Source organism: Podarcis tiliguerta (assembly GCF_965153285.1).
Source record: "Podarcis tiliguerta genome assembly, chromosome: 1".
NCBI classification, from domain to species: Eukaryota; Metazoa; Chordata; class Lepidosauria; order Squamata; family Lacertidae; genus Podarcis; species Podarcis tiliguerta.
The window spans coordinates 88,934,400-88,955,715 of NC_139534.1; the positions used below are offsets into that span (position 1 = coordinate 88,934,400).

A 21,316-nucleotide genomic window follows, 5' to 3' on the forward strand; every position below is an offset into this window, starting at 1 on the left:
TTCACGCCATTTATATACCGCTTGACTGGAAAGAAAACCTCGAAGCCGTTTCTAAAAACACAACCCAAAACATTAAAACTCTCGATGAGAAGAAACCAGTTAAGAGCAGGGATGTAAAAACATTCAAGAGATTGGCCAAAACCAGCAGTAGCAAAAGAGAGACGGGCAGACAGACAGATAAAGCACATGTAAGTCTCCTGTTTGTGGGGATGTGTCTTCTCACGCTTTTGGCCGCTCAGGGAAGCTGTCCGTCAAGCGGCCCGGCCTCGCCTGGCCCCGCCCCAGCCGCGCGCTTTATAATAGGAATCCTTCCTCCGAATGGCATTTAACCTGTTGCAGCTGGAGGGTGCGCAACGCGCTCGCTGTGGGGAAGAGAAGGCGGGAGAATTCGCTCGACTCTCTCGGCTTCCAAAGGGGAGGAAAGCAGCAAGTTGAAGAAGCCACCCCAAAGCCAACACCTTCAGCCACCAGCGACGAAAGGGGGAAGTCTTGTGGCTGCGTTTTCTCCCCTTCTTCTTCTCCTCCTCCTTCCCACCCCCGACGATGCCTGCTCGACGCTGGGGCTCTGGGGCTCCTCGCTTGCTGTTGGCGCTGCTGCTGGCTGTGGTGCCTCTGGTTTCTGCCCACCGCGCGACGGGGCCCCGGGTGAGTGGAACTCGCTTGCTTGCCTCGCCGTTTCTGGTGGGAGGAAGAGGAGGGGGCGTTCAAGTTTGCGCCTCGCCTGGTTTAGATTCCTTCTCGATAAGGCTTGCTGGTTGCTTCTAAACGGCTTGACTGAAGCTGGAAAAAAGTTTTTCCTTTAAAGCAAGCTTTTTCCCTTTCATACCTATGACTGGCTCTTGAAAGACAGCCTGAGGAAAATGTATTAAAAACACACACACACAAAACCCATCACCACCAACTTACTGGTTCAGTGTGCCTTTCCTGACCCCACGTTGTTGGAGATGGAGCTCAGCCATTCTGGGGAGCTGTTTCGTGGGGCAAGTGGGAGACAGACTCCTCTAGGGGTGGGGTGGGGGGCCTGCTTGGGTTCTTAAGCCTTGTTTTTAATTGTTGTGGTTTGATCCCCAGGATCAAAAGCCCAGGCGCAACATGAAGGGCTAAAACTGCAGTGCGGCGAACATATGGTCAGGGAGTAATTTAGCATTCTCTTGTTAATTTTGCATTGAACAAAATTGCCTTGCTATCCAAACATAGCTTTAGGACTTTCCCTTTTTTATGTCTCAAAGGGGGAGTAAATGAATCTGTTTGCCCTCGAGTTAAGTGCCCCATAAGAACACTGATGTTGCATCAAGTCCAGGTTACAAGGGTTGAGAACTGTGTTTTAATCATTTGCAAAAAGGGAATATTTTACAATTTCCAAAAATATTTTGTGAGGGAAACAGTTGCTTTCTTTGATGTTTTAAAATTAATAGCACACCTCACACTGATGCAGAGTAACTCTGGATTCTAACCATTTATGGCTGAAGTCCTATATGCACTTACCTGAGAAAAAGCTCCATTAATGATAATAGGCTGACTTCAAATAACAATGATAAAACAGCCTATATTAGCCAGGCATTTCCCTCCTCCTCCTATATTGTGGGGGTAGATCTGAGGAAAGCACTAAAAAGTGTCCTTAAACAGCACCTCTCCAGCTGGAAAGTCAGGTATGTGTACTGTATATTTTATGCACTAAATCTAATGCCCTGTTCAAGACTGGAAGTTTTATGGAGTAGAAGCTGCTACTGAGGAGAAGGTGAGAAGAACCCTCTTCTCCAGCTTGCTGGAGAACTATCTCTTAGTACTAGACTGTAAAAATGTTTTAAGAGCACCCTACTATTAAGCAGTATAGAGGAATAAAAATGCATCCTTCTGTCATATCTTTTCTAGCTCCTTTTATGAGCAGATGTGTAGCACAGTAACAGCTAAAATGTGGTAAAATGTTCCACTGCGTGTCACAAATCTTTGAAGTCAAGAATTCAAAGGGCAGCAGAAAAGCAGGGTCTCTGCTCTGTGCATGGAGTGTTGTAACCTAAAGTTCCAGTGTATACCTAAAGCACTTCTATCCCCAAGCCATGCTACTCGGTATGATGGTGGCATCTCTTTGGGAAAGCATTCACATGAGCTCCAGTGTTGTGGTATCTGAGTGCTTTAATTAGGAACAGTTGAGCTGAAAAGCGAAGCACACTAATCCTGATGCCAGCCCGTATAAACTACATACGCTTGTCTATCAAACTAAATCCACGTAGACCATTTTTATATACTTGACTTTACAAGCCTCTCTAATTGCTCCCTGCACAGTATCTTTTTGAGGAATAGAAGCTATTTCAAGAGACCCCTAAGCCCAATAAAAAGCAGCTGCTGATTTGCCACTTTCTTGCTACATGGGTTCAACAAACTTTTAATTTCAAATGGTGCTTGAGTTAAAGCTTCTTTTTCTTCCTGGTTTGCAGCGAACCTTACGTCCCCTATCTTTGTTGTGGAAGATCTATGCCCTTTAAAACTCTTTACTTGTTTCCTCTTCAGTGTAAAACTGTGGATTTAATGGATGTTTAACTCGTAAATCCCGTCTCCTCCCCCTTCCCAAGTGATTTGTTTGAAAAGTATGGGGCTTTTTATTTTTGCCTGCTCGTTTGTTAGCATGTTGAAAGTCAAAGGGGGTTATCCTATCTGATACACTTTCCCCTGACCATTAGGCTCTGCCAATAAAGCTGTCACCAGTATAAATATGCTGTGCTTTACGCTGCCATCTGCATAACAAAACATTTTTTGAATAATTCATTGCAGGGCTTTATAGTGGCTAAGCCATATTACTCAGTTTTCTCTAATCCTGTTATGAGATCTGCAGTAAGGGGGAAGATGTAAAGCTCTGGCTTGCTAAATAATATCCTCTTCAGGAATTACTTCCACTTGTTTGGGGGAAGTAGCAAGCATGTGAAATCAGTGCTGCAGCTTGACCAGAGTCTTGATTTTCCCCAAAATTAGAGAATGCAGAGTAGCAAAAAGTTACTGGAAATCTGAATCCACAGAATTCATTTTGTTTAATTGGAAATGATGGCATTGCCCTGCCCCTGAATCCTACAGATCTTACAGTGCTTTATCCCTGGGTGTTAAAACTGCCTAGTTGATGGAGGCAGATGGTTATTCTAATAATAAGATTCCTCTCCTGATCAAATGAAACAATTAGTGTCATTTTTTTTTAAAGAGGCTATTTTATTCTCTGCGTATGTTATCAAGATGTCAAAAAACACTGAAAGGATTTAGATCAAGTCTGCCTCCCCTCTCATTCCATAGATTGATTCTAGCAGTAGTTACTTTCCCTAGCATATTAGGCTAGGTAATAGCGCTCCCTTTAAAAATGCATGTATTTATGGAGAAGATGCTGAAAACAGGACAGCTCCACAATTCAGTTGTGTTGATGCCTGAAACTTGCCTGGAGGATTTACCAGGCACCACAAGATGCTCGAGAAGAAGGCCCAACACAATACATATTATGCACCTTGTACAGTGGTATCTTAGTTTACAAACTTAATCTGTTCTGGGAGTCCGTTCTTAAACCAAAGCGTTCTTAAACCAAGGTGTGCTTTCCCATAGCAGCAGGGGACTCAATTTACAAATGGAACACACTTAACAGGAAGCGGAATATGTTCTTATTCCAAGGCAAAGTTCACCAACCAAAACACCTACTTCGGGGTTTGCAGTGTTCTTAATCCAAGTTGTTCTTAAACCATGCTAAATGGCTATGCGTTCCTCCTTCCCTGTGAAGCTTCACAAGTTTGTTCCCTATGAGAAAATAACCTTATAGGCTAAACTTTCAGGCTGGATAACTAGTTTATTATATGGTTTCAAGAAACTGCCATCTACAGCCGTCTGAGATCCGTTCCGGAGTCCCGGATGCTCGACGAAAGGGGCGCTCAGCAAAGCGCCTCTTTGCGCATGTGTGAAGTGTGATTTAGCGCTTCTGCACATGCATGAGCGGCAAACCCGGAAGTAACCCATTCCGGTACTTCTGGGTTTGCCATGGATGTTGGACGAAATGGACCCTAAACGGGGCAGACTCAAAATGAGGTACCACTGGAATAGTGAAAAGAGCCCCATCCATTTAAAGTATATCCAACACACATCTAAAGTGCATGTCTTCCTCCAAAAAACCATGAGAACTGTGGTTTGGTAAGGTGGCTGGGTATTGTAGCTATGTGAGAAAGACTATTGTCCTAGGATTCTTTGGGGAAAATCTTATGCTCTTGATGTGCGTTCAATGTGTTTGAAATGTATGATGCACCTTGGGTTTTTCAAAAGTATCACAATACTGAAACTGACTAGAAAATAGAACCTTTTCCAAGAATTTTCTGCAGCCCCTTCTGTGGAAGAGTAACTGATCCATTTTACAAAAGCAAATATATATTTGCACAAATAAACTCTCATCCCTGACTATACTGCCTTTTTTATTTTTAAAAAATACTTAAACAGTAGTGTTTCATAACATAGTGAGCTGTTTCAAAGGGGACACAACCTTTTTTGTGCCATCTGGAATGTGGAATCTACTAGATAATAAATATATGTTGCTAAATTGGGTAGAGATAGTGGAACATCTGGGTTTTCTGTCCCCTATATGTTTGAAAGATTAACAGTTCCTGGAGAGAAGAATAAAAGAAACTTCTGGCTGTGTGTCAGCAAGAAAAAGATGAAGACATAACTAATCACACTTGAATTAACCCCCCCTTTCTCCCACCCACCTACTTTGTCAGCTTGGCTTGCCAACTGTAGATTAACTTACCTACAGTATCAGTCTGTTCATTTATATGTAGGAGAATTCTTCCATACTTTCCATCAGGCCCTTCTTGTTTGCATTTTCCCACAGTATAGTGAAAGCTTTTAAAGGTAATCTGAGCATGAGATGGAAGTATGAGATAGGCCTAAGAGTGGGATTGGGGTTCGGTCTTGGTACTATTTCTGTAGAGCTCTTTTGTGTGAATGTTTATGGTGGTGGAGGACTCTGGAAGCACAGCTTGGACCTTTGCTGTAACTAGCCAGCTACCTGATAACAGCTTGCAGCTCGCAGCATAAGGATCCCCAATGTACTAGACTAGAAAGGGTTTGGAAGTCATCCTACCTACCTAACTGAAATAATTGTCCCTCCCCCCTTAATGAACATAGGTCCTGCACAGGGGGGAAATTGTACGTGGTCACTTTTGACTTGTACAATTACTTGTAACCAATACTTCGTAGGCAACTGGTTCTTGGTGCATCAGTAATAAATGTAGATGAAGAATTGTTGTGGCAAGCTCATACTGCTTCTGCTTGCTTTAAAGCTCAGTGCAATGAAGAACAACTATTTTCCTGTTCCTAAGCTGGGAGAGAAGAGTTGTGGGGTCCTCTTGTCACACTCATCAGAGGCCCGCACCAGTGAATCAAGGCCTCTTGCCCTTGTGGATTGGTAGAGGCCTGTTCTTTTTCATACAAGTAGCTGCTATTCTACCATTCTTAATTATGCAATCATGCTCTTGTGGTCTCTGCAATGAGGCACATAACGTTCAGGTCTGGAACCTTTAGTTCTGTGAAATAAATGCTGGTTGGTAATACCTTTCACACTGCCCTGTGTTCTCTTGTGTCTTTCTCTCTCTCTCTCTCTCTCTCTCTCTCTCTCTCTCTCTCTCTCCCCCCCCCCCCAATTCCTTACCAGGAGCCTAATATATTTTATTGGGTGGGACAGGTAGGAAAATACTGTTCTTACTACAGTGCTGAATTCATGCGGTAGAGATGTTTTAACCCCTTTCAGGAGAAAAGCACAAGATAATATTTGCCTGCACATCCTAATTTTAAAACTTTCGTTAGGTTTATAAATAGCTTATGAAAGTATGTGCTCAGTGTGATTGTTCTTCCATTGGATGTGGTGTATTGACTAGTATACCTAAATATGTGAGCAGTTCATGGTTCAGTACTAAATACTGTCTTGGCCAGTTAGTCATAATAAATTCCTTTCCTGCGGTGAAGTGACGACTAAGGTCTCCCTTCTCATTTCTTGTGTTGGAATTCTGTTGCTGCTTCAGGGTTGGGTCCAACTCAGAGTAGACCCATTTACATTAATGCTTTTGAGGTAGTCATGAGCATTAATTTCAGTGGGTCTGTTCTGAGTATTACCAACACTGGATACAGCCTCCATTGCTTGCAATACATTTAAACTGTGTGCTTGTGGGTTTTAGATTCTGACTTTGCAACCTCAAGAAATTACCCAGCATGGGTGACAACTCTACACTTCAGGATGTATTGGCATATGCAACTAGTGTTCAAGTAGCTTGTAAATAGTTTCTTACTCATCCTTCCCTGCAGGCTTTATTGTACAAAACGAAAAACAAATGTTCATGTTTCTAGAATCATGATACGCAGCTCTTTAACATCTTCCAAGTTCCAAAGTGTTTTCTTAAAGTCCCGCTCCCTGCAAATAACAAGTCCACAAGCAAGCAGTAAATAAGATTGTGCCCAGCCCTGCAACATCACTTATGTGGAAGAGATGCTGTATGGATCAGAATTATTGCAGATAATCTGCTAAGAGGTTTGTATGAGAATTTAAGTGTTTGGAAGGGCCCAGCATAGATTATGTATAAGCAAATTAAAAGATATTTAATGCCTGAGAACGTTGTCCCCTGAAAAACATACGAATTCTCCTGTTAAAGCACTGTTCATTCATTGAGTGGTGAGAAGTTCAGGGATAGGGCTCTAGGGCTTAGTTTTCTTAAATAAGAGTGCCAAAGATAATTGTGGTGTCTCTCAAAAAGGAAGCTGGCTTCTTCCCATTGCAAGATAATGTTGCCTCTATATGAATAATACCCAAACAAAAGATGTGAGAATCCATCAGACTGTATCTTAAGATGCAGTTTGTATTTAGGAGTACATGTGTCTTCTGTCTGGCACATATCAAAATGTGTCCTGGAGACCCTTGCGTAAATACTCTGTTCACAGAATTAATGTTAATCCCTTTCTAAGCAGAAGTTTACATATAGTGTCAACAAAAATGCAAAGCACGTGTGGCCTGACAGAATGAACACATAAGCCATACCAAAATGAGCCTTCCCATGCCCACCAGTTTGTGTACACTGAATTACCTTGCATAGAGCAACAATTCCCAAACTTATTCTGGTTGCTTATGTTTGAGAAACAGAAAGGACCTGTATGTACTTTCTCCATCTGGGGAAAACAACGCTAGGAGTCCTGAGAATCGGGTTGTGCTGATGAAAAAAATGTTCCCAATATAATCTCAACAAGCTTCTTTATCTCATTTGTGAGGAAATGTTTTGACTATGCACAGACACACATTTCTTCATGCTCAGGGTCCATAGACCTAATCAACAAAAACTGAAGGACAGCCTGTGAGAGGCTTTTAAATACAACAAGCAACAGATGAGCCACAAAACTCAGCTGGGTCGTCTTGTGGCTTTGCTTCAATCAAAGCCTTATAAATTTGACAGTTGATAATAGAAAGCTGCTGTCAAGATCATCTAATCCGAACCCTGAAATGCAGGAATCTCAACTAAAATATACATGATGGTCATCCAACATCTGCTGAAAAACATCCAAGGAAGGAAATTCCACCACATCTCATGGGAGTCGGTTCCAATGTCAAACAGCTTACTGCCAGAAAGAGTCACAGTGGGCCATGTGTGTTTGTCCCCTTTCCTTCCCCTCCTCTCTTGCCTGAATTTAAATTGTGAGATAGGAAACTGGGTGCCTTCATATTGTATAGAATTGCCATGTGCCTTGAGTCCTAAGGGTAGGGCACAACATGGACTTTCCCCCCTGCTTTCCCCCAGAAAGTACTCAAGGACTTCAGTGACCACAAGCAGTCAAACTCAATTTTTGTCTCCTCCACAAAACAATAAATATTCTGTTGGTGGTCTCCCATGTAAAATGTAAAACATGTGCAGCGCTGTTACCTTTACTGTGAGTTTGGATAGGCTGTGATTAGCGTGGGTGCAGTTCAGTGAGCAAACCATTGGAGTATTTCAAAACATTTCTCTAACTGGCAGAGGACATCGTGGGGTCTCTTGAGTTGTGCAAATTGAAACTGATCTTATACATTGCTATCGCAAAGTCCTTTTGCACCAGGAGTTCAGGTAAAGCCTGTTTGCTCTTCTCTGAGTCTCAGCACTCTGACCCCCCAGACTACACTGGATGCATCCCAAAGTAGGAGCTGCACAAAATACAGACACTTGGACAGAATATAGCTGCACTGAAATACAAGATAACTCCCTTTAGTCATTTATGCTGGAGGAAGCTTATAGGAACCTGCTCCAAAGCGAGAGTCCTCAAGGATCTGCAAGAAGAACTAGCACAAGAAAAACCAGCTTCATGAAGAGTGAGACTGTCTAAAAGCTGAGCTCATTAAGCACTTGGATCCTCACACAGATTTGAAATACTTCTGTTCAATTATAATAAATCAATGGAGACTTTAAAAAAGGGAACAATTTCATGCAGCAGGAACAAGGTGTATATTAAGTTGTCCAGTAAAATGAATATGCTCTTGTAATAAGAACATAAGAACAGTCCTGCTGGATCAAGACAATGGCCTATCTAGTCCAGCATCCTGTTCTCAGTGGCCAACCAGATGTGCATGGGGAGCCCACAAGCAGGACCGGGGCACCACAGTCTTCTCCACACTTGCAACTCCCAGCAATTGACCTAGCCATTGTGGCTTGTAGCCAAGGATAGCTTTGTCCTCCATGAGTTTGTCCGATCCTCTTTTTAAAATCAGTCGGTCACCATCACTGCCTCTTATGAGAGTGAATTCTATAGTTTACAGTGTGCTGCGTGAAGAAATGCAGTAAGTCAGCAGTTTGCATGGAGGTTATGTTCAGGGGATTGCACTTAAAGCCAAAATTGTGTATAGTCAAAATACAGTGGTACCTCAGGTTACAGACGCTTCAGGTTACAGACGCTTTATGTTACAGTCTCCGCTAACCCAGAAATACTACCTCGGGTTAAGAACTTTGCTTCAGGATGAGAACAGAAATTGTGCGGCAGCGGCGGGAGGCCCCATTAGCTAAAGCGGTACCTCAGGTTAAGAACAGACCTCCAGAGCGAATTAAGTACTTAACCCGAGGTACCACTGTACATTGGATTCAATGGCAGGTAGGATTGCCAAGGTCATTTCCCCCAGAACCTTGCCCCCTTTCTATCCCCCCCCCCGCACATAAAGTTGAATGTTCACAAGTTAAATGTGCATAAGTTACTGGCTTACTGTAGTACCTTTTATTTGCCTTGGATCTTCAAACATTCAGATTCATTGAATGGCCCTCTATATGCCTCCTATTACTCACCTTAGAATCATAGAATCGAAGAGTTGGATGGGATCCCTAGGGTAATCTGGTCCAACCCCCTGCAATGCAGGATTCTTTTTGCCCAACGTGGGACTCAAACCGACAACCCTGAGATTAAGAGTCTCGTGCTCTACCGACTGAGCTATATGCTTATAACTTTAAAAGCCCCAGATGGTTACAACCTTTACACATTCCTTAACGACTGCTAAAATAGAGGCATAAAATAATCCTGGTCTACTAGTCAGTTGAAACAGGGTTGCAAGCCATTGTGGGGTGAGGGTTTAAAATACCAGTTGCATTAGTGTTAAGTTACAGTTGCCTCTGGTTATTGTTACAAGGAAAGCTGTAATGGCTTTATCCTGAAATTCAAAATATATGCTGGAAGGTTAAATGGAAAAACCACTGCTAAGTGCAGAGATACTCTCTTAGCACAAGACGTCTTTTTATTTACCCTTTCTTCCCCTGTAATGTGTTGTACAATTTACTTTCTGCCCTGACATCAGTATCGTAGTGTTTCCTTATAAGGGAGGAACCAATTATGGGAGGAGGAGAAACATACAGCAGAAGGTGAGGATTTTACCATTTGGCAAATCGGAAGAGCTCAGCTTATATCACCCAAATGTTGTGTCTCCTACCCTAAATTCAAGACCTGATTTATTTCATTTCTTGGCTGCAAATATTTCTTGGTACATTTCTTAAATGCTGTGTATTTATAGGAAATTATCTCCAGGTCAGAGCATTTATCTCCACTAGGAGACAGGTGATGGATTAAAGCAATAAGTGTAGCATTAAGAACCAGTCACTCTTAAGTCAACACATGGAGATGTGATATTGGGCAGAGTGAATTTCATCAACACATACTGCTGTGCAACCAGTGAGTTTCAGTGATCCTGTCCCTGCAGCATCCTAAAGCACCATGTGTACCTACATCCACATATTTACTCTCTGCAAACTTGAAGAACATAATAAAATTTTAGTTTTGGACTAGAATTGTGAATTGTTCATTATGTATTGGTGCTTCTGACAACATTTTAACAGGTCATGCAAACAAGCAAAACAGTTGCTAAATAGCAAGTTCATTAAGCATCAGCAGACACACTAAATTATTGTCTCTCTGTGTAAAATAACTCTCATATGGAATAATATGCATAGTTAAGGGGCTTGGTGCTGCCTTAGTTGTGTTTGTGATGCGGTGATCATCATGCTAACTCTGCTTGTCTTTGATCTACCAGGAAACAATGCTAGAATTGGCTTGATTCCTGGGCAAATCAAACAGAAAAAAGCAACATTGACCCATTAATATTACTACTTGGCAGTACCTTTAAGATGAAGCCATAAGGAAAATTTGGCCACCCTAGAATTTGAAGGGGGAAATATCAAAATGCTTATGGGTTGTAGCCGACTAAATTCTACCCTGAGGAGACCCATTGAAATCAATGAACCTAAGTTAGCCAAGACCATTAATTTCAGCCAGTCTGTTTTGACTATGACTGCTGTTGGATACAGCCCTATACTGTGGTACCTCGGTTTAAGAACAGCCCTGTTTATGAACTATTCTGTTTACGAACTCTGCAAAACCAGAAGTAGTGTCCCAGTTTGCAAACTTTACCTTGGTCTGAGAACGGAAGCCGAACGGTGGAAGGGTATCGGCGATGGCAGGCCTCATTAGGGAAAGCGTGCCTTGGTTTAAGAATGATTTCAGTTTAAGAACGGACTTCCGGAATGGATTACGTTCGTAAACAGAGGTGCCACTGTACACTGTGTTAATCCACGGTACCTTCAACATTTTGATATTTAGACAGTCTGTAGTTTGTGGAGATCTGCATTGTTTACTTAGTTTAGAAGCAATGCATTAGTATTTTTGTTTGTGTATAAATTGACTGGGCGAAGTAGTCATGATGCCGCCTTAGGAGGACTTAAGGAAAACACACATGAATGCTAATGATGGATTAAGTTACAGCTGTAAAGGATGACTGTGGCAATAAAGCAAGATGGTGTGCTTTGATACATCTATCTTTGATATAAGTTTGCTTCACATTTCGGCATCTGGTCGCTTTGCAAATGAGGTCTCAGTTCTCCATTTGTAGATTGGAAAAAAGATACTAAGATAACTTGTGCGGCAAAGAAAAAGAATAGATGCCATGCTTTTCATGTCATACGCACAGATGATCGTATCGTTTGGCTGTGAGGGCATCTCTCCTGCCCCAGCTCCTTTGTTTTCTATCTCTCACTTCCTCTTCCTTGGTTGAATGATGATAATCAGTCCAAATTTGTTCTTTCTAGTGCAGGGAAGTTCTTTGGGTGCTGATTGCAGCTTCACAAAGGCTTGCCCAAACTGCTCAGTTGTAGGTTATGATGTGCATTGTGCCCTAAGTGAGTGACCACCAAACCTTTTTTTCTTTTCTTTGTCTGGACAGACCCTTCCCAAGCAAAATCCTAAAAGTGCTTCCAGCTCCTGAGCAGCTGCAAGAAACCTGCTTTTTCTCACAGACATAAAAAGTTCTTTAATCAGTGTTTGTTGTTTTTGTCAGCGGTGGTGCTGAGGTGTGGAGAGAAAGAGCAGATGCTCTTGCCTGGCAAATTTAGCTATCTTCTGACCTCTCTTATCTCACCTCTGCTGCCTTCCCAGGTCAGAGGAGGCTGGAGTTAGTCCGGGAAGCAGCTATAAACGTGCACCTGTGTAAATGCATGTTCAAAAGTAAAGGGTTTAAGTCCTCTTTTGAATACTTCAGAAAGGCTTCCTCTAGCAGTCACCCTAGAATTTGTGCATTCAGAAGAGAGAGGCTCCTGCAAAATCCTGTTATAAGCTCAGATGCTGTATTATAGCAGGAATCAAAAGATAGTTGAATCCTGAAACTTGGGTACAGAGCGTAAGCCCAAAGTATTCAACACTGCCCTTTACCTGCTTGTATTCCGCCCCCCACAGAATCCACTTACCTATTACTTATAATTGGCCAGTCCTGAAATAGTAGTAGTGTTAGTAGTAGGGGGTGGGGGTTACATAAAGTATCACAAGCACTTGCTTTCTCTGTACACTTGATGTTGGACCTCCAGAGATTACAATCAAAAGCTGCAACTGTGCCATTTAAAAGTAGTGATTTACACGCAGAACAGGTAGCTCAAGAAAATGAGCTGCAATTGACAGACTGTGATATATAAATATATTCTGCTGTTAAACACATTCAGAACTAGGTGCCTGTTTGAGATAGGATGCTTATTTTATGTGGACCCATGATTTGACACCCCCCCCCCCACCTAGGCAAAGGAGAAACTCTTTATCCAGCCTTAAATACATGTACTGCTTTAAAATGCTGCTGCAAAAATACCTACATAGCTATGGCCCTTCCTCATCTTTTCAAAATGTGGTATGCAGTGCTCTTTTTTTGGTAAAAAAAAAAATGAGGCGCTGATACTCATACCTTGATAAAAATGCAGTGGGCACCAGCACAAAATGGCTGCCATGGGCAGCAAGAAAAGAGGCAATGGCACTATGTACTGGTGAGTACTATTGCAAAAAAGCACTGGCAAAAAAAAAGCTGGATAGGCTATTTTATACAGATTTTTATTTAACATCTGCACCATCACCAACACACTGCAAAAAAGAACATAAAATCCCCAAACCCTGGAAATTTGTGTAATGTGTTTGTTTAGGCAAGAGGCAAAATGGTAGATTAAAAGGGGCAGGGGAACAAATGCGAAACCATGGCCTACATTGCATGAAGTGTAGAATTCATGTGTCTTCTGTCAGCTCTTGTTTGTATAGGCTTCCTCCACAAGAGTGAGTTGGCATAGAGAATAATTTGATTTTAAATCTGTAGAGCTTCGGGTTTTGGTTTTGAAAATGAAGTAACTGTGCAGAGATGCAGACTTCAGAAATGCCTGCTTTGGCCAGGCCAGCAAGCCTGGAACTTTGTGTGTTTTTAGCAGCTTTGGACTTGGAAAACATCTAACAGATTTAAATACCTGTTCTCTTCACTTTGAAAGAGAGCCTATGTGGTGTAGTGATTGGAGTGTTCAAACTAGGGTCTGGAATACCTTGTGCCGGATCTATTTGGTCTTGAAGATTGCTGGGGGGGGGACCTTTTTCTAGACACCTTCTGTTTGCCTAACCCACCTCAGAGTTGTTGTGAAGATAAAGAGTGGGGAAATCACATATGTCATCTTGAGCAACTTTCAGGAAAAGGGGGCTATAAATGTAACAATAAAGAAATACATAAAGGTTTACACAACTGTTGCATCAATTGTAAGAACGGCGATTACAGCAGTGACTCTGACTTTTCCTTGTGGTCCATGCCGCTATCTACATGCTGGTCTCTTGGGACAGTTCTGACGTAAATTTGGTTGGATCCTTGGGGGAAAGTGATAAGGTAAACTGAAGGAAATGCTGAGACTTTCACCTTTTGAACTGTGTCTTTGTAAGTGTGCAGAAAGCTTGCCTTAGTGGACACTGCAGTGCTCTTCTAGGCCAACGGTTATCTGGATCCATTGTTTATTTTATTTCTTTATAAAAGTATTTATATACCATAAAAAATGAAAGCGGTTATACACACCCACAAACGAATGACAATAAAACAAAATAAGAGGTCATCAACTAACTATCATGGAAAGGTGTATTTTTAATGGCCTGCATAAGCCTTGTGGAATAGAAGACATTTCAGCAGGTTTTTAAAGATTGAATGGGAAGGCATTTGGTCAACAACAATAAAGGCTCTGTTTCATGTTGATATCAAATGGGCTTCACAAACTTGAGGGACAGCCAATGGCTTTCCTGAAATGATCTCTATGATTGAATTGGGATATAAGGATTCAGGTGGTCCCTAAGGTGTCCTGGGCCTAAGTCGTTCAGGGCTTGGTATGTTAATACAAGGGCCTTGAACCTGGCTTGGTAGTGGATGTGCAGCCGGTGCATCTGTTTTAACAGAGGCATCCCATAGCACCAGTCATGAGCCCCTACCAGCAGTCTGGCTGCCACATTCTGCATCAGCTGGAGCTTCTGAAGGGCAGCCCCACATACAGTGAATTGCAGAAATCCAGTTTAGAAGTCATCAACACAGTGGTCAGGCTATCCCTGTCCAGCAGTGACCATAGCTAATGAACCAGACAAGGCAAGGGAGAATATCTTCAGGGAGGATATATATGCAAAGACATTAATAACGCTAGAAAAAAGTAAACAAAATGTATTAAAATTCACAGTACTTCATTTTTTTTTTAAAAAAAACCCACATATATATTTTACTTCCTATTTTTCACCTTTAGTTTTTAATAAGTGATCGTGACAGAGACCCGCAATGTAACCTCCACTGCTCCAGGTCCCCAACCAAGCCCCTCTGTGCTTCAGATGGCAGGACGTATGAGTCGATGTGTGACTATCAGAGAGCAAAATGCAGGGATGCAAGCCTGAGTGTGGTTCATCGAGGCAGATGTAAAGGTAAGGAAATGAAAGTGGCTTTATTGACAATGGTATGGGGGTTTTTTTGGTCTTTTTTTCAAACTGTAAGTTGATTCTTGCATTACACTAGATAAGTACCTCCTAGGATTATCTGTATTTGCAAATAACAGTTTGTTGAGGAGGAAATGGCTAGCATTATTTATTTCAACAATTTATATACAGCTTTGCACTGTATTCTTCACATGGTGCATATTCATTCATTCATTCATTCATTCCCCACCTTTTCCCCTGATAGAGCCTCAAGGCGCTTAAAAGATAAAATAAGATAGCAAAGTTATATTAATAGAGTGTGAAGGGATAAAAGTGCCCTGTGAGTGAGTTTATTTTACAGGCTGTATTTCATTCACTCCATTTTGGTACCTCTGCAAGGTGTCCTCCTGCTTTTCCATTTTCAGATTCTGTTTTCCTCCCTTAGAGCAGTTTCTTTTTCACCTCAGTGGAATAGCTATGCATTTTCCCAGATGTAGATGACCAATTATGTAACTGTTCAGTAGCTTGGCCACTTATATGGATTGCTCTAGACATTTTCTTTTTTATGGTCTGAAGGTCCTCTGGAGGATCAACTTTAACCCTTCCCTTTACCCATAATAATGCCTCTCCATCAGATTCTTCTCCCGCCCTTCCGTCACTGCCAAATTGCAGCATAGGAGGCAATGATGATTTGGAGTTCAGCGACGGGGGTGGAGTATTTAACCCCCTCCCCCATATAATGGTTTCAATTTTAAAAAATTCCTCCCATCTAGGGGTAGAGGATAACTTTGCTTCTTTATGCATTTAAACCTGAATCTATCTAATTTTCACTTTCTGAAAGAATATGTGAACAAATATGTAACTATCCTTCAAAATTCATGCTTACCCGAATTTTGTGATGTTCTCCAAACAGATGATAAAATACATATTTTGATCGGCAGAGAAATGAAATTATTATCAAACATAAATATTAGCAAAAATGCTTATAAATGTGTACATTAGTCAAAACTGCTTATACAAATATGGTCAGAGAAATTTGCACTAAAATGCTGATGAATGTTCATGACGATTTTTCCTCCTTAATTCACAAAAGGCTTAAAAATGTGGAGACCTGAATTTAAGAACTGGAAGCAGAACTAAAATGGACAGTTCTTTCTGTTCCTACTACCAACAATTGGGGCTGAGCTAAGGGGGATCTCCACTTGGCAGCAAAATGTTATTTGGGTTCCAGAACATTTGAAGCAGAGCTGCTATTCTGATTCCAGTTTAAAGCAGAGCAACAATGATTGGTTGCTTCTAAATAGCCCATGTGTGGAAGCACCAATGGGTGATGTCTTGTATTGCCTGCTACTACTTGAATTCCTAGTGGATTTTGTCCCCTTCAGATGCTGGTCAAAGCAAATGCAGAATAGAAAGGGCTCAAGCTCTGGATCAAGCCAAGAAGCCGCAAGAAGCAGTCTTCATTCCAGAGTGCACTGAGGATGGATCATTCACCCAAGTAAGATTTTCATCAAGATTCTTGTTTCTTTTTGTTGAGAAGATGCATGGAATGGATAACCTGCAGTGCCGTGTCTGTGCAGGCGCGTGATGCACTTTGGCGCTTCTGTGCATGTGCAATTGGCGAAAACCTTTCTGGTACTTCTGGGTTTCCCACGGTCCGTAACCTGAAAATGCATAACCCGAAGCGTCTGTAACCCAAGGTACCACTGTATAATAAAATACAGTGGCGTAGCGTGGGGGGTGCCAGGGGTGCGAGCCGCACCGGGCGCAAGATTTGGGGGGGCGCAAGTCCAGAGGGAAGGGACAAGCAATCGAGGCTTGGCTGAACCTCTCCAAGGCGCAGCGCGCTGTCGGTGGAGGGAAAAGAGCCTCGCAGCAGCAGCAGCAGCAGCAGCAGCAAAGCCGGGAGGAGGAGGAGGTGGAGGCGCCGCCTGCCTTCCGCAGGATCCAATCCGAGCCTGCTAATCGCTTGCTGGGAATTAAGCGGCTCAAAGAGGCAAAGGAAGAGGTGGAGGCGGAGCCGCTGGCCCGGCAGGGAGGAAGCTGGAGAGAGCAGCGCGCCTGGGCGCAGCGAGGTGGGGTAGGTGCGTGCGCCCTGGCTGGCTGCCCGCCTCCCGGGCTCAGTGCCTCCATGACCCCTCCAGCGGCGATGGGAGAGATCAGGGGTCTGGAGCAGCCCTGGCTGGCCTGCTCCTGCTTCTCCCCTGCCTCCTTCCCATTGCCGGCGCCTTGATCTCATCCGGATCAGGGACGAAGCACGCCCATCCTTTGCTACTCCTTGTCGGGTCACTGCTTCATTTCTCCAGGGAGAGAGAGAGGAGAGGAGAGGTGCCAGGGATTGCCAAGCACGTGTGACGCAAAAGGCCTGCCCACACGCAGGCTGAGCGCCGCGTGGCGGGGGCGGAGGGAGGCGCTCTGCACATGCTTAGGAGGCGCTCGCTCTTTCCGAAGAAGGACCCAGATACTGGATCAAGGCCACAAGGGCCCATCTAGAGTGGCCAAGCAGACGCGTCAATGAGAAGCACTCAAAGCAGGACCGGGGCACAAGAGCGCTCTCCCTTCCTGCTGTTTCCAGGGGGTAGAAGCGTCGCTGCCTCGAGGGGCTTCCGAGATACCCTGGGGTGAAATCCCGCTTCACCTTCTTGGGAGTCCCTCTCTTATGCTTTGGGGGGGGGGTAGCAAGGGGGAAGAATAATGATTTCCTCCACCACCAGCCCCAAATTCTATAGTAAGAGAAATTGGGGGCCAAGCCAACTGGGGAAATGGTGAGTCTCTAACTATAGAGCTCAGGTATTTAGGAGCAAGCTGGCTCTGCCCATAGGGAGGAAAAGCACTCTGTGCAAGCTCAGAAAACCCACGCTATGCCACTGCACGCTCGCACTCGCAGCTCTCTGCCCCTACCTGGCTCACTCACTCTCACTGCAGTGCTGGCTGTGCGAATCCGATCCGATCCGGGTCGCCGCCCACTGTGGAGGGGAGGGTGCCAGGCATGCGGTGCGGTGCGGAGAGAGAGAGAGGGACTATCTGGGGGAGGGACAGTGCAGCGGGGGGGGGGGGGCACAAATTACTTGCCTTGCCCTGGGTTAGGGGGCGCAAATTACTTGCCTTGCCCCGGGTGCTGACAACCCACGCTACGCCACTGATAAAATATATGGGTCGGATTTAACATCTATATTCAATATTTGGAAATAATTTTCAGACACCTGTGCTTTTTCACTACCTAGTCAGAAAAGCTATTGCTCAGTGACCTTTTTTTAAAAATAAGAACCTTAACATTCTAGCATGTCTGTATTTACAGACACTGTATGTTTGTTTACATGCATGTGCCCATGTAACTCACTTGGCTGTGCTGAGAATTCCTTAACGATAGAATCCTCCCAAGACTGGATTCTTTTTTTCTCTTGGAAAAGTGTTTTCCCGCGTACAAAATGAATGTTTTTCTTCCTATTGCCCCTGCCTTCTTGTTATTCAAAGAGCAGGGGGAAATGTTTATCTTTCATTTCTTATCTGTCCTTTGATGTGATTCCTTATCAAAATGCCCACTTGGAAGGGGGTCAGTGAGCCTTAGGAACAGCAATGATTTTTTCCCTTTATTTTTTTGCTTTTGCTTGTAGAAAAACTGAAATGTCTCAGCTGTTTTAGCTCTGTTTTAGCTCTGTATTTAAAGCACATCCCTAAAATTAAAATGACTTTTCTACATTCTGCTGCACTCACAAGGGAGTAATCCTATTGGGCCTACACTGCAAGCTAAACAGAATTAGCTACTTGTAATTCTACCTTTGGAAGTCTGCCTCCTCCATTCATGCCATATTGCAGTTCTTGAAGATTTCACTAATCAGTACATCTAGAACACACAGTGAAGAGTTCTCTTTGGTTGTCCCAACACAGCAGAATTCTTTTCCTCCAGTGCTCACCAAATCTGGGTATATCAAGCTATTCTTTGGGCAAAAATGTTTTAGTTTAGTACTTCATATTATAATCTGAAGTCATATAAGGGCATCAGCTCATGGGGTCTGGTTAGTGCCTGGATGAATGACTGCCTGGGAACCACATGCATCCTTTGGTTCCATCATGAAACAGAAGTGGGAATTAAATGTGTTCAAAAGACAGACAAATAATTACTCCAGACTTTTCTTCTTCTTTATTTAATTTGTATACCATCTTTCATCTGAACATCACAGGGCAGTTTACGGTATAAAACACAAAATACATAACACAATAACAAAACAAAAACAAACAAAACTGATATCCCCACACATTTAAAAGGCCATAGGTTGTTCTTGACCCAGGCCTTTGGCTGATTAAACAATATTTTTGCTTGGTGCTTAAATATATGTAATGAAGGTGCCAGGCACCTCCCTGGGGGGAGCATTCCACAAGCCTTAAATCCTTAAGGATAACCTTATAGTCCATTATGTCCCCACAGACCTCTATACCCTATACTCCATGTATTGTATATATGCTCCCTTCTCAGGCTGGCATATATTTACATCTGAGTCTTTCTGTGTACCCAGGAACTCTGCTTTCTATACCAACTATATATTGGTAGGAGAAGTGAGATTGTACATGCTGTTTCTGCTTTCAACCATGATATGTTCAGCTTCATGTTTGCATATGAACTCTAGTTTGCATGTCACATAGTTGGGAATCATGGGAAAAACTCGGTTCCTGATCACACAACTGGAGACCTGTATACATACAATTGTACATGTGCAAGCTGTACTGACAGCATACCTGACCCCACTCTTCCTCTGTACAGGGCTAGGAACAGTTAGGCAGACACACATACCTGGTTCTACCAGCCCCACCAATCCTACTCTGTGAAGTTTGCTACAAGTATTTTATAGCTTCTGATAACACTGCTTGGCAGACACCTTGGAGCGAATACACCTCCCTCCCCCAAAACCATCACACTCCCCATGCAGTTCAGGCTACCAGTATTAGATTTCTGTACCACTGAACTTTTTGAACATGGTCTCTGATTTCCTAAGTTGTTACTGGACAACAGCTGCTGTATTTTAGCTCTGAGAAATGATGTAGGAGTCAGTACGAGGGAAGAAGGGCAGGCACAGACTTCATTATAGCATGGGCTCCTGTCGGCAGCATACTGAGCCATATGATTAATCCTGGCCAGTTCCTGTATTTTCCATACACATACAATTCTATGTTTTCCCTTCGCCAGAAGATGGAGTGGAAACAAATCGGCCCTTGATTTGCCTCTGTCAAGTTATAATGGACGATCCTGCCAGCTTGTTAAAATGTTTATGTAGTCCTTTGAAACCTCATTCTGGCATCTTCAGTGAGGAACTGAACAGACCTCAACAAAGGCCCCATTCTCCCAGAGGAGCCTGCCAGTGGCTACAGTTTTAATGTTTTCATATTCTAATGGTTTTTATGGGTGCAGGAATTTATTTAAGGGCCCACTGGTTGAAGTGTTGGCTTTTGTTCTATTTCACACACTGTAATTGATGTGTCTGACGTAGGGGTGGGGAGGGTCGTAACAGCATTTCTAATTAATTTGGGAAATGGTGACAGAGCAGTTCTGTTGTGCAATATTTCCTGCTATTTGGTCAATTTGAGCTGGGAGCTTTTAAGCTGTGTGTTTATCTAAATTTGACAAAGACAAAAACAAATTTGACAAAAAGACAAAAGCTTGTGTAGCATAAGAGTTAAGAACATGAAGTATGAGTGTGGTATAGTGGTTAAAATCATGAGCTATGAGCTAGGGTTAGGGATGAAGGAGATTTTGGCTGTTGCTTGCATTTTAATGAGAAACTGCTTAATTCACACTTCTCAAACCACTATGGAAACGGAAACACCGCCATCCTTTGAAATGTGCAGTTTTCTGAATTTTGTGATTCAGTTCTCCAACCAAATGTTATGCCCCAAAGTTCATATAATATGGGGAAATGGGCACAAAATGTTTTATATTTAGGGAAATTGATTTCAGAAATGCATATATTAATCAAAATGTACAAAAATATGTTTATTAGTAGAAATTTTCACTAAAATGCTGATGAATTTCCATCAGGTTTTTAAAAAAATGACCACAAATTGCTTCACAAAATTTGGAGAACTGAATTTATAACTGGGAAAATGAGGAACTTGGAGAACTGAAATGGTCAGTCCACAGTTGGCACGTTCCATTGTTTGTTCAGCTGTAGACTTTCTGGATGACTTTAAGCAAGACATTTTCTGCCACCCTCATCTCTAATGTGGTGATCATTTGGTTGTGATTCAAAAAGGCTTGTAAGTTTAATTTATAAAAAATAAAGACTGTTGTGCTTGAGCTGTATTACTATAGTTGACAATTTTGAATATATGGAGAAATAAAGGAATTTGAGGGGAGGCAGAAAAGGTTAAATGGGGATTGTAATGAAGATTACCAATCAATGAAAGTTGACAGTGTGATGCAGCTTTCGGTAAATATCCTTTTAGAAAAACAAAGAAATGCTAAGAGCCTGCTGAATCCAATCGAAGGCCCATCTGGTCCAACTTTCTGTTCCCACAGTGGCCAGCCTGTGGCAAGCAGAACTTGAGCACAACAACACTTTCCCCACTTGTGAGTTACCAGCGATTCAGAGGCATACTGCCTCCATCA

The 21,316-nt window shown here is 42.7% G+C and overlaps 1 protein-coding gene across 2 annotated transcripts in view; it reads left to right on the forward strand.

The window, feature by feature from the left end:
- Positions 1–301: 301 nt before the first annotated feature.
- SMOC1 (SPARC related modular calcium binding 1) overlaps positions 302–21,316 on the forward strand; it is a 62,118-nt gene continuing 41,103 nt past the window's right edge. The window contains exons 1-3 of one of the 2 annotated variants that reach the window (XM_083398866.1): positions 302–645; positions 14,553–14,724; positions 16,101–16,213. In XM_083398866.1, the coding sequence (XP_083254992.1) occupies positions 544–645; positions 14,553–14,724; positions 16,101–16,213 (387 nt within the window). In that variant the 5' untranslated portion in view covers positions 302–543. The remainder of the gene's footprint in view (positions 646–14,552; positions 14,725–16,100; positions 16,214–21,316) is intronic. The other variant, XM_083398867.1, reaches the window with a different exon arrangement.